The sequence below is a fragment of the Dunckerocampus dactyliophorus genome, chromosome 9 (assembly GCF_027744805.1).
Source record: "Dunckerocampus dactyliophorus isolate RoL2022-P2 chromosome 9, RoL_Ddac_1.1, whole genome shotgun sequence".
In the NCBI taxonomy this organism is placed as follows: domain Eukaryota; kingdom Metazoa; phylum Chordata; class Actinopteri; order Syngnathiformes; family Syngnathidae; genus Dunckerocampus; species Dunckerocampus dactyliophorus.
In genome coordinates, this window is record NC_072827.1 from 3,234,767 (window position 1) to 3,248,454 (window position 13,688).

Consider the following 13,688-nt stretch of genomic DNA (forward strand, 5'->3'; position numbering starts at 1 on the left):
GCATCTTGTGTTCAATATATATAAAAATTGCTAGAATTCGCATTTTGCACATTTGGATCTTCATAAGGTTTTAAGTACTGTTGAGCTACAATATGCAAAAACAAGAAGGGGGAGTTAGACCAAAAACATTTGGAACTTGTAATTTAAACAAAAAAACAAAACAAATTGAAATAGATTGTTTTATCACCTGATCAAAAGTTTAAGACCACAGGCTATAAAAGCCAAAATCTGCTCCAAATGTTCATTTTCTGTCAGGCATTCACACTGTCATGCCCTCCTGATGCTAAAGCTAAGAAGCTTTCTCTTTTTCAATGTGGTGGGATTGTGGAGCTGCATAAGCAAGGCCTCTCGCAGCGTGCCATGGCTGCTGAAGTTGTGAGCAGTAAATCGATCATTCTACATTTTTGAAAGATCCTGAGCATTATGGAACAATAGAGTCAAGTGGTACACCCAAAAAAATCACACCTGCGCTGAGCATGAGGATCCGATTGGCTGTCCATCAAGACACAGGGCGGTCTTCCACCCGCACTGAGGCCCTTACTGGTGCCAACTGCAGCGCAATAACCATCAGACGCCATCTGCGGGAAAAGAGTTAAAAAAAAAAAACAAATTCAAAGACCTCGTCTCCTTCAACGCCACAAAAGTGCCCGTTTAGACTTTGCCAGGGAGCATCAAACATGTGACATTGAAAGGTGGAAAAAATGTAACCTTGATGGTCCAGATGGCTTCCAGCGTTACTGGCATGACAAGGAGATCCCACCTGAGATGTTTTCTACCTGCACAGTGGAGGGGGGTCCATCATGGTCTGGGGTGCTTTTTCATTCAGTGGAGCACCGGAGCTTCAGGTGGTGCAGGGTCGTCAAACGATGGAGACTTACGTGCAGATGTTGCAGCAGGCATCCCTCATGACTGACGGCCCTCGTCTGTGTGGTACCAGCTGGGTTCTTCAACAGGACAACGCTGCAGGTCACAATGCTGCCTTGACCAAGGACTTCTTCAGGGAGAATAACATCACTCTTTTGGACCATCCTGCATGGTCCCCTCATTTAAATCCCATAGAGAACATTTGGGGATGGATGGCAAGGGAAGTTTATAAAAATGGCCATCAGTTCCAGACAGTTGATGCCCTTGGTGAAGCCATCTTCACCACTTGGAGCAATGTTCCCACTAGCCTCCTGGAAACACTGGCATCAAGCACGCCCAAAGCCATTTTTTGACGTGATGAACAAGAACGGTGGAGCTACTCATTACTGAGTCCTACTGAGAACATTTTTTGTTCTGGTTTGGAGAGTTTTTTGTTATTTTTTTGAGCGATGGTCTTAAACTTTTGATCAGCTGATAAACAACCTACTTCAGTTTAATTGTTGTTTTCAATAAATGACTTTTTCAAAGTACTTTTTGTCTCACTCCCCCTTCTTGTTTTTGCATATTGTAGCTCTACTTAAAACCTCATTAACATCCAAATGTGCAACATGCAAATTCTAGCAATTTTTCAACTGGTCTTAAGATTTTGATTAGGAGTGTATTTTTATTTTAGTTAATTTAGCAATTTGTATGCTTAAAAATGCTTAATTTAGGCAGAATATATATACAATTTGCTTAATTATGCATTTAAAATAAATACAAGTTTAAAAAAAATGAATAGCCCCAAACAGGAAACGACATGATTTATTAATTAATATATGTTTCAAAAACGGTGATAGCGTGAAGCCCTGAAATTTGAACCGCAATATGGTGAGGGACAAACGCATGTACAGTCATGGAAAAAATGATTAGAGGACCCTTGTTTCTTCATTTTCTTGTTCATTTTAATGTCTGATATAACTAAAGGTACCTTTGTTTAGACAAATATAACAATAACAAAAACAGATCATAAGAGTTACATGTTTTGGCAGTACAATGCTACTGCTATGCATGTAAGAACTTAAGTGATTTTGGTTGTCAAGAAAACCATGGAAGTTGCTAGATATCAGCTCTTAAATTCGACTTATGAACTATTTTTTTTAATCATATTTGTTGAAACAAATAAAACAGGCATTAAAATGGATCAATAAACTGAAGAAACAAGGGAGGTCTAATCATTTTTTCCACTGTATATGCATGCATGTATATAAAATGGAATAATTATGTATAATGTACCTCTCGTGTACCATGGTACATGACATTGTTGTTGATGTACTTCTCATGTAGCATATTCGTCATATTTAATGATGGAGGTACTTGAGACATTTTAAGGCGTATGTTCTGGTATGTATAAATGATGAATTGTGCTAGCGTTGTCACTTCGCTGCTGACAGCTGCGTCGTTGTCTCCGTAACAAAGCTGAGGCAGGCAGAGGGCCGATGACAACAGGAGATGGCGTGGGGGTACGCAGGGGGGTGGGGTTGTTATTCCACATGGCGGGATTTAGGGCGGGATGCATCACTTAAACCCCACCACGCGCCTTAGCATAGCACCACGCTTCTCGCACGGCTGCCGGCCGACGCCGAGGCGCTGGCGTGGCGCGGCCCTGAGGATCAAGCGTAATGAATAGAGGATACAGTGGAGGCTCGCAAATCCATCAGCCGCGCACACACACTCCAAGGTCGCGGCGGCTCGCAAAATGTTGGGATTACTGAGCTAATCTATTTGTTGGCTATTTGCAGCGGGAGTGAGGGCACAATGACAGCTAATCGTTGAGACGTGAAAGATGAACTGCAAAGACAAGACGGTGTCAGCTGCTTGCCATTCAGCTCATTTCATATTCAGCACCTATAGTATAGTAGGCATACGGCAGTGTTTTTGATTGCTAGTGGTTGCCTTGGCTACGTGATCATGTATGGAAAGCTTTCACAACCCAGTGGACTATTTAGCACTATTTTTGTTCCACAAAAGAGCGGAAATTACACACAATTTTAAAATTCAGTTTTCTTAATGGTGGTCGTTGTATTGTTTTGGATTCAGGAGTAGCATTATTGCAGAGGTGGCTAAAGTTTTATGCATAGAGTTGCACGAGTCTGCAAAAAATCTGAATCTCTGGGACAATTTTTACACACAGAGAATGTTTAAAATGTTGTACGCTTGTTCTACAGCAACGGTGCTCACACTTCTTCAGCCTGCAAGCTACTTTTAAAAAGACCAAGTCCCAAAGATCTACCTCCGACTATAATCGCAGAGAATACAGTGGTGCGAAAAAGTGTTTGCACCCTTCCTGATTTTTTTTTTCTTTTCAGATCATCAAACAAATGTAAATATTAGTCAATGACAACACAACTGAACACAAAATGCAGTTTTGAAATGAAACTTTTTATTACTAAAAGAGAAAAAAATCAAAACCTACATGGCCTTGTGTGAAAAAGTTAAAACATAGCTTAACTGCAATTAATTGAGATTATCAGTTAAACGTTACAAAGCCATTTCTAAAGCTTTGGGACTCCAAAATACTCTGTGGTCTGATGAGACAAAACTTAAACTTTTTGGAAGGTGTGTGTCCCATTACGTCATGCGTAAAAGTAACACCACTTTTCAGAAAAATAACATAGCAACAGTAAAATATGGTGGTGGTAGTATGATGGTCTGGGGCTGTTTTGCTCCTTCAGGACCTGGAAGACTTGCTGTGATAAATGGAAGCATGAATTCTGCTGAAGGAGAATGTCCGGCCATCTGTCGGTGACCTCAAGCTGAAAGCAACTTGGGTTCTGCAGCAGGACAATGATCCAAAACACACCAGCAAGTCCACCTCTGAATGGATGAAGACTTTGGAGTGGCCTAGTCCAAGTCCTGACCTGAATCCTATTGAGATGCTGTGGCATGACCTTAAAAAGTCGCTTCATGCTGGAAAAGCCTCCAATGTGGCTGAATGACAACAATTCTGCTAAATTCCTCCCCAGCGCTGTAAGAGAATCATTGCAAGTTATCACAAACGCTTGATTGCAGTTGTTGCTGCTAAGGGGGGCCCAACCACTTACTAGCTTTATGGGCCAATCACTTTTTCACACAGGACCATGTAGCTTTGGATTGTTTTTCTTCCTTGATAATAAAACAATTAGTTTAAAAACTTGGCATTTTTTACTAATATTTAAATTTGTTTCAATAACATTTAAAAAAACTGCAACATTTAAGTATGACAAACATGCAAAATAAGAAATCAGGCAAGGGGGTAAATCCATTTAAAAAAAAAAAAGTCAATATTTCCGCTTTGTAGTAAAGGTGAAAATGATGCTCTTAAAATGTGTTTTATCTTTTACTGTTATTCTTATTATTAGGACAAGTAAATTACCTTTTTGAGGGCTTTAGCGTATTTAAAAGCTTACCAAACCTTGCAGACATGTATACTGCAGGAAGGACGCACATCGACCAAGTTGACTTGAACATGACATGTCCAGTTGTGCTTTGTTTTGTGTTGATTTCATTCATCTCTGATTTCATTTTATCCGTTGAATCTGCCAGTATAAAAGCAAAGCTGAGTCAGGATAAAAACAAGCTGTGGGCCACACTTGCTTCATATGTATTATAATTGTATAAATGGGGGCAGGGTTGCATGCTAACTTTGGCCCCTAATTTCCAATTTTAGGAGCACAAGCAGAAAATTTTGGGGTGCACAGCAAAATCGACAAAGTAAACATTCACATTTCCTCTTAGTTTCACAGTTTTACTGATGAATATTATAGATGTGTATGCATTACATGCCTCAGAAATGTCGAATGTCTTCTCTTTAAGTCGTACAATTCAGAGGTCTTGCACCCTTATCTCGGTACGATCCATCGCCTTTCTCTTTCGTTCGTTCCATGTATTTTATTACAGCGTGTATCTTTCTCTGGCAGCAGAAAACTCTGATATAAACAAACGCCGTTGCACTAAAATGGTGCCCAGGGCCCACTATGCATTGTGCGATCATGTGCAAGTATCACGAGATATCGTATTGTGGGCGTGATCCAAGGTGGTGGCGTAAACAAACCGGACGCTAAACAAGCGGGCAAACGCAAACCAAGGCAAAATTTTAGCAAAGATTTTGGATGTTAACCGAAAAAACGTGCTAACCGGGGCAGACGTTAACCGAGGCCCCACTGTATATGCGATTGCAAAAAACAAAAACAATCAAAACAAACAGTTTCTGCATAATTCCAATGATTTTTAACATTTTCTGAAGTCAGAAAAATGACTGAATTTGTGCATTTTCCCTAAGGAAATACATGTCAGAAACCAACATCAGCATATTGCAACATAATTTTTGCAGAAAGATTTATTATTTACCATCACTTTCCACATTCTGTGTCATGTTTTTAACTCATTCAATACCTAAGACGTCGTTATACGTCTTTATAAACCCAACGCCCGATCCCAACAACGTATTTATACGTCCTTTACGTTTTTGTTTTTTTTTTGCGTAAGAGGCCAAAAGAGGTGATGATGCAACTCTGCAGTAATGCAGTAACATTTCAGAGCACTTTTAAGCCATAAAAACGCCCACAAGTTGGCAGAAGTGCAGTTGATAAGAGCTCGGCATGGTCATTTCAATGGAAGAGTCACACATGACAGGCAGGAGGAAGTGAGAGAGCGTGGCGGAGTGTAGCATGCAGAAGGTTACGCATTGTAGGGAAATTCTTAAGCATGCACACAGATAGTTCAGTTCTTAATGTGAAAATTGTAAATAGTTCATGGTGTTACATGATAAATTATTTTGTTGTAAAACAACCCTTTTTTGTGTGTATGTTGTGGTATAGTTGTTAAGATATTTTGGCTATCACAAAAGCAAGAAATACTTGTGTCAAAGTGGAAGTTATGCTTAAAATGTACTGTATCTTTTCACAAAAAGCTGTCTTTCTCCCCTTTTTTTTTAGTCGGGAACTGATATTTTCCTGAAACTTACCTATGTTCTACTGCTGATTACTAAAGAATGGAAAAAGGTAGAAACAACTTTTTTTTCCTGATGAAAGACGGGAGTCTAATGTTTCTTTTGGTAGGTTCCATGTTTATATAACCATAGAACACAATATTCTGTGTGCCTTGAAAGATCTAAACTGGCCGCTACTGAAGGGGTTGTCTTTTGAAAAATGGCTGGGATTGAATGAGTTGTTGACAATACTTGCAAGTCATAAGGTGATGCAGACAGTACTCTGCTGCACCTGAAGGGGGCGTGGGCATAAGTCCTGACTCCAGAGGAGTTGGTGCCTCACCGCACGTCACCAATGCTGAAATATAATGTAACAGTGTTGTAGGGATCCCTTATTGTGCCGCAGAAACAAAGTAATACCGAACATTTTTTGGTATTCCACAACAAGACCTCTTTAACCAACATCTGCCCAGTTTAGCCTTGCGTCACACACACCACTGCAACTGAATTCCGACCCATAGGAGCCGGAATGACAACAGTTTTATTGTCATAGCGTTTAAGCGGGGGGAAACTATGCCTGAGCAAAGGTTCACTGATGATGAAGTTGATGATGATGGTGCGGCAAGTGAAGAGACCCATGACACGCATCCTAGTGGAAGTGTGTCATGGGTCTTGCGGTCAGGGGAGTGTGTGTGTGTAAAAATGAGGCGTCACATCATCTATTAGTAGCCTGCTGGAGGCTTGAAGTAGTAGCAGGTGATGCCTTTTAAACCCTCCACCGACCGCCACCACATGCGCTCGTCACTCCATCACGCACATTCATCATCCTGCAAGCATGCACATGACACACACACAGGCTCCATTTTGTATCTTTTGTTTAGGAGGAAGAAGTGGTTTTGGTTCTTCAAATGTTCCAACACGAAGCTAAATGCAATCGTAGAGCATTTTCCTGCCACCTACTAAATCAAAACATAAGCAACCACCACATGCTAGTAATATTAGTAGCCAAACTTTGTCAAATTGCTTTTATTTGCGGACAAGAAACATACATAACTTACATCCTAGGCGGGATATAATGCTATTTGTATGTTGGCACCGTGCAGGCAGCTGGAGGAACTCGTTGCATACAGTCCCTTTTAAGAGCATGGGTGTCCAAAGCGTGGCCCGTGGCATATTCTAACAAGAAAACGAAAAAATAAATTATAGTCAAAATATTACAGGAAAAAAGTTGTAATCTAACGAGAAAAAGTTTCATTTCATTCATTCACGAGAATAATGTATGTATGTATGTATGTATAGTACTTTATTAATCCCACAGCAGGGAAATTCACTTGTTACAGCAGCAAGCAAGATACACAAGTAAAGAATGCATAGTGACATAGTGACTACAACATGGTTCAGGTGGTGCAGGTATTCTTATGAGGTATAAGGTCGCATAAGGTTGAAATGTTAAAGAAAACAATTACAGTTACAATTATAAGAATATTAACAAAGTTGGAAAATGTTTTAAAAAAAACAGCAGTCATGAAAAAAAATAGCTGTAAATCTGCAAGAATACAGTCAAAATGTTCCGAGGAAAAAAGTTGTATTCTAAGAAGAAAAACATGTCGCAAATTTAGGACTTGTGATATTATAGGGGCTTTAATAGTTTCATACTTTTAGGGAAGGTAAAATGGGATTAGACCATTGTTGCATTAGTAATCTAAACTCTTTCAAACTATTAAACGATTTAAACTATTAAAATTTGTGATTCTGTAAGGAAAAGCAATGTCATTTTAGTAGCATAGTGTTGGTATATGAAAGAAAAAAGGCATAATTAAAAAAAAAGTTGCAGTATTATGAGAAAGTTGTAATTTTTGTACAATTATATTGGTGTATAAGCAGCTACTTTTTTCTTTAATTTAAACTAATTATTTATATGGCTAAATTCTAATCTTGTGTCATCTCTTTTAATTCAGAACTACTACAAATTGTTTGAACACCGCGCCGCTCGAGAGTCAGTTAGGAAACAGTAGCTCTTTCTTTGGCAGGAGCCAATCACGAACTATCTGTACACTCACAACAAGCCTGTCAACCCACTGGAAATCGCAGGAGGTCATTAAATATGACTCACGGTGTCATCTTGCAACGAACACTAAACTCATCACATAGCAACTTAACACTCAAAAGGTATACCTGACAAATATACAAATGTACCAATATGAGTTTCATGTGAGAAACGTTTTCCCACAATGCATTGTGTCTGAGCAACGCATTCATTGAGGCGCTACAATGACGTCAGCCTCCCTCTGGGCTTCTCTGGTGGACAGAGACAGCATTGCAGCGCCATCTAACATTTTGTATGCTGCTTGTCCCCCAATGAAATACTTTGCTCAAACAAAATGCATTATGGGAAAACTGAAAAATGTTTTTTTCCATTTTAAACGCGTATTGTTTATTTCTGAGGTGTACCTTTTGAAGTGTTAAGTTGCTGTGTGATGAGTTTCATGTTTGTAAAATGACACCATGAGTCAGACTGTTATCTTGGGTAATGACCTCCTGCAACGGGTTGACGAGCTTGTCGTGAGTTTTTTCATAGTTCATAATTAGCTCCAGACAGGCATTATTATTTTACATAGTAGTATAATCATTTTTTTTTAGTATAATCATTTTTTTTTAATTGTGATCATAAGAATATAACCAAGCTTTAGAGTATTCTACTTTCTGCTATAAGAGATGTTCTAAGAACCAGTCGGGTTGTTAGCATCTTTAGTCCAAGTCAGTTAACATGTCAGTCCATCTGCATGGTGTACTTATCATTCCCAAGCTCTCCTGAGAGCTTCCCTCAACGTGAGACCTTTTTGGAGGACCTCTGTCGCCACGTTGGTCCCTCCTGAGGGTTGGGTGGGGGCAGCCCCTTGTCTGCCTGTTCTTGTGTCCTCTCAGCTTGTCCTCAGGCTGGTGAAGAAGCTCTCGTGGAGCACTCTCCATCTTCCTCATTCCTCCTCTCCCCACCAAAGTTCACTTTGAGGACTTCTGCCCATGCCGCCGCTATTTTTAACTCGGCCACCGAAGCGAGGAGGCGTGCTCCTGCTCAATTTAAGCAGACCCTTTGACAGGTGCCAACTTTTGGGCCCAAAGTGTATTGCGGCGTGGGCGTGGGCGACGCCAGGAGCGAGCGTAGGCCTCCCGACGCCGGAATGTGCGACCTCGCCGCCCTCTGCCGCCGTTTGGCTTTGATGGAGCATTCCACGGCAGAGTAGTTTGTAAAACGATGCAGGCGGAATCTGGTGATGGCCATTTGATGACAAAATGGGCTGGAAGCAGAACTGAGAAAAGTATTTTTGATTGACAGGAGGTTTTATTTTTATGTGTAGCAACTATGACAAACATCTGTGCATCCAGCTTTTCCTGTAACTCACTATAAATAACAAACTCACTTATACAGGAACTTACTTCTGATTTTGGGCTAAAATTAGAAACCAAGGTGATATTTGTTGGAATAAATGGTAAATAATTACTTCTAAATAATCACTTCATAGTGTGGATTTGTTCAGGTTTTTGTTGTTAGAAAGCCTCTAGACTGCAGGACTGGGTTGGGTTTGTGGCAACAAACTCCTAACAGGACAGTAAACTTGATTGAAAGACATGATGAGGACAAGGTGTCTCATATGTGGACAAGGAGCAAAGAGAAGCAGAGACTTGAGTGCTGGCTTATTGGCTGAGGAGTAAGAGGGGGGCGTGTCCTGGCCCTGAAGGAGTCTGGAGGCTGAGCCTTGTCTGAGGCGAGCACATTTGCGCTGCGATCGTCTGCGGTGTGCTCTGGAGGAGGCACAGAGGTGAAAGAGAGGACAAGAAGGCTGAGGAAGGGAGGCGGAGTCAGGTGAGCGTGAAACAACTGATGAGGGAAAGAGAGGCTGTGAAGGCAAGACGGAGGAGCAGGAAGTTGAAGCGTTCCACCGAGAGGCAGGCATCCTCATGCTGTCGTTTACCTTAACCGGCGGTGGGTCACTGGGGCGCCACTACATCGCCATGTTTGAGGCTGCGCAGAATGTCATGCTGAAGCCCACAGAGTCGTGGAGGGAAGCGCTGCTGGACACCAGAGTGATGGACCTCTTCTTCACTGTGAGTACATCTGTCTCGTCTGAATCACAACCATCTTTATTGGCTGTCAAAAGTCTGGACGCACTTTTTCATCACCATTTGATGAGAAGGTGTGTCCAAACCTTGGAACGTTAAACACATCAGGACACTGTAGTACTACTGTAGTATGTTATCTCTTACTTTTTTTCAGTTACCATTGCCAGTAACAACAACATAGTGACAATGCAACATTCAGCATTGTCATTGGATGTTGACACTTGACACTCTACCTAAACGGGCTGTCATGGAAAGTGGAAAGAGCTTCCCCAAGCTGCAGCTTCAAAATGCCTGCGTCCCTGGGACAAAAACATACACAATCTATTGCCATGTCATCAATATTGATGTTCAGAACCACAACAGTCATGACTCCTAAAACCAAGAAAATGGTGTTCCTGCTCAAAGGGTCCCTGACATCATTCATCAACTTTGGTGAAATATTTTATTTAATAATTATGTAATTATGTTCTGCATTGTTCGAGAACATACAGTGCTGTGAAAAAGTGTTTGCCCCTTTCCTGATTTTTTTTTTGCATGTTTGTCACATGTTTCAGATCATCAAACAAATGTAAATATTAGGCAATGATAACACAACTGAACACAAAATACCATTTTTAAATGAAACTTTTTATTATTAAGGGAGAAAAAAACCCCAAAGCTACAGTACAAAATACCATTTTTAAATGAAACTTTTTATTATTAAGGGAGAAAAAAACCCCAAAGCTACAGTACATGTCCCTGTGTGAAAAAGTGATTGCCCCCTAAAGCTAATAAGTGGTTGGGCCCCCCTTAGCAGCAACAACTGCAATCAAGCGTTTGTGATAACTTGCAATGATTCTCTTACAGCGCTGGGGAGGAATTTTGCAGAATTGTTGTCATTCAGCCACATTGGAGGCTTTTCCAGCATGAAGCGCCTTTTTAAGGTCATGCCACAGCACCTCAATAGGATTCAGGTCAGGACTTGGACTAGGCCACTCCAAAGTCTTCAGCCATTCAGAGATGGACTTGCTGGTGTGTTTTGGATCATTGTCCTGCTGCAGAACCCAAGTTGCTTTCAGCTTGAGGTCACCAACAGATGGCCGGACATTCTCCTTCAGCAGAATTCATGCTTCCATTTATCACAGCAAGTCTTCCAGGTCCTGAAGCAGCAAAACAGCCCCAGGCCATCACACTACCACCACCATATTTTACTGTTGATACTGTATGATGTTCTTTTTCTGAAATGCGGTGTTACTTTTACGCCAGATGTAATGGGACACACACCTTCAAAAAAGTTCAAGTTCAACGACATTCTCCTTCAGCAGAATTCATGCTTCCATTTATCACAGCCATTTATCGCTTTTTCACACAGGGCATGTAAGTTTGGATTTTCTTTCCCCCTTAATAATAGCAACTTTCATTTAAAAACTGCATTTTGCGTTCAGTTGTGTTGCCAATTGACTAATATCTAAATTAGTCTGATCTGAAACATTTAAGTGTGACAAACATGCAAAAAAAAAAAAAAAAAGAAATCAGGAAGGGGGCAAACACTTTTTGACACCACTGTGTGTTCCCGACCCATGTTCAGTCATGAGGCTATGAGACTGTGTCTTCCACTCAGATGTTTTCCTACTTGGCTCTTCAGTTTCTCTGATGATGGCTGTGAACTCGTGTCTTTGCCTTGTGTGATTTGTCGTTGGTTTCGGTTGGTTTCGTGGATTTACGGCCGACCGCGCAGCAGGGTTGTGTTACTGCCCGGAGGAGTGCCCGCTCGCTGAAGCAAAGGTGTATTTTTGTCAGGTGGATTTAAAGAGGCACCCGCGCCGGATGAAAAGGTCACAGCATCCATACGAGAAGCCTCTGGTGGTCCGTTGCGGGATGCTTCCCTCAGTGTTCACCTTTTACGAAATTATGCTTAAATGTTTTTAGTAATCAGGAAATAATAGGAGAAACATTGTCATGACAGAAAACACTTAGGTTTCATGACTTGGCCTTGACTGTGCCAGGATTTGTTCAGTTCTGCTCGGAAGGCTTTGCATATGCCTGCTGTTTGTAGCAAGTTCCTTGTTCCAAGTTTAGTTGCTGGGAGATGGGGGAGCGTTTTTCTATCAGGGGCCTTTTCAGTCCTCATGAAGTCCTCCAAGGATGATCCTAAATTTATGAAACAGTATGGTGCAATGATTAGAAATGTTTTTTTTATTATTAAAAATCATGATCATTGATGTTTTTGGATCGAAGGCTGTCACAAGCTATATGTTCCCCACCCATGTTTTATGCATCCTCAGTAAAAAGGAAGCATTAGCTGCAGTTAGCGCAACGCATCAGAGGTCAGCTGGACACTTCAGTGCGTTCTACCAATTGAATAAAAAATAAAAAAAATTCCGGCAGGTTCATGTTGCTGCTGGAATCTCCACAATGTGTTTTGTGTTGGTTTCGCCTTTCAGGTCGTCGGCCCCATCTCCCACTGTGGTATTTCTAGTAGCTCAACTGTTTGTTGTTGTAGACGCTTGCGGCACCCACAGCTGTCTGTGTGTGTGTTGGGTGGGTCAGTGTGGATGGGGAATGGGGACCATATTTGCCCCTGTGGGACTATGTCAACGTTGGCTTATGCAGCGTCTCCATGTCGTTTGTTTCTTTAATTTGATGGGCTCCTCTGCTGTGTCACCTGCTGCCTGCTGTGTGTGTTTTGGAGGTGGCGTCCTAAACAGACACACACACACACACACACACACACCATGGTAACATCCACACTGACGCACTCGTCTCACAAATGCCCCTTTCCACAGCATGGTATCAAGGCAGCCTGGCACTGCTCTACTCACTGTTGATGCTTTTCCGCTGTGATATTGTGACACCGCTAACAGAACATCACTCTTCCCCCATGATTGTAGATTTGCAGGGCGTGGGTTGTACGGGGGCCCCGCACAAGAGGATGTTGTTTAATTTCTCAGAATACATTTTGAGGAGAAATGCTGTTGGCTTACTGTAAGACGTGCAACTCATCCAGAAGTGTTCACAAACAGCGACACCCGGCGGCATTGTTTGTGTCTGTTGTTTTTGGTTGTTTTTGTTTGCTTTGTCTCTTTGTGTGCAGACTAGGGATGGGCTTTGAAAGAAATGTGGAAAATGAGCAATCAATTATCAATTCATAGTTATATTCTATCTGTCCCATGGCAGAACTCCGGACGAAAGCAATGTTTTTCCCATTATAAAATCTTTTTCACAGATTGTTCATGTCTGAAGGCCACTGTGAAATGGCTTGTTGTCGAAATCAATAACAAGCTACTTTGCTTAAGCAAAGAAAGCAGGAACCACTAGCTTGTCGACATGTGACAGCAGATGAAAACCAACAAAATTTGAACTTGAGTATTTTTCACACTCCATATTCATTTATTTGTGGAAGCTCGCCACAAATGCCAATGATTTCCAGACGGTGATCCGGATCACCACCAAAATTTAATCAGTACTTCCATATCCCATTCCCGACAAAAGTCCATTCAGAAGTTTTCAAGTTATTTTGAACACAAACAACGGATAAACGGCGCCAAAAACATAGCCTCCGTGCTGCGCTTGGCAAAGGTAATGAAAAAAAAAAAATCATGTAGGAGGCCTCGGGGAAGACCCAGGACACGTTGGAAAGACTATGTCTCTCAACTGGCCTGGGAACGCCTCGGGATCCGCCGGGAGGAGCTGGACGAAGTGGCCGGGGAGAGGGAAGTCTGGACTTCCCTGCCCAGGCTGCTGCCCCCCGTGACCCGACCTTGGATAATAAATTAAA

At 41.5% G+C, this 13,688-nt stretch overlaps 1 protein-coding gene across 3 annotated transcripts in view; it reads left to right on the top strand.

The window, feature by feature from the left end:
* The window catches only part of xpo4 (exportin 4), a 62,344-nt gene that overhangs the window by 13,139 nt on the left and 35,517 nt on the right, over positions 1–13,688 (top strand). For 2 of the 3 annotated variants that reach the window (XM_054787224.1, XM_054787222.1), the window contains exon 7: positions 9,803–9,916. The exons of the other annotated variant lie outside the window; for it this stretch is intronic. In XM_054787224.1, the coding sequence (XP_054643199.1) occupies positions 9,803–9,916 (114 nt within the window). The remainder of the gene's footprint in view (positions 1–9,802; positions 9,917–13,688) is intronic. 3 annotated transcript variants of the gene reach the window in all.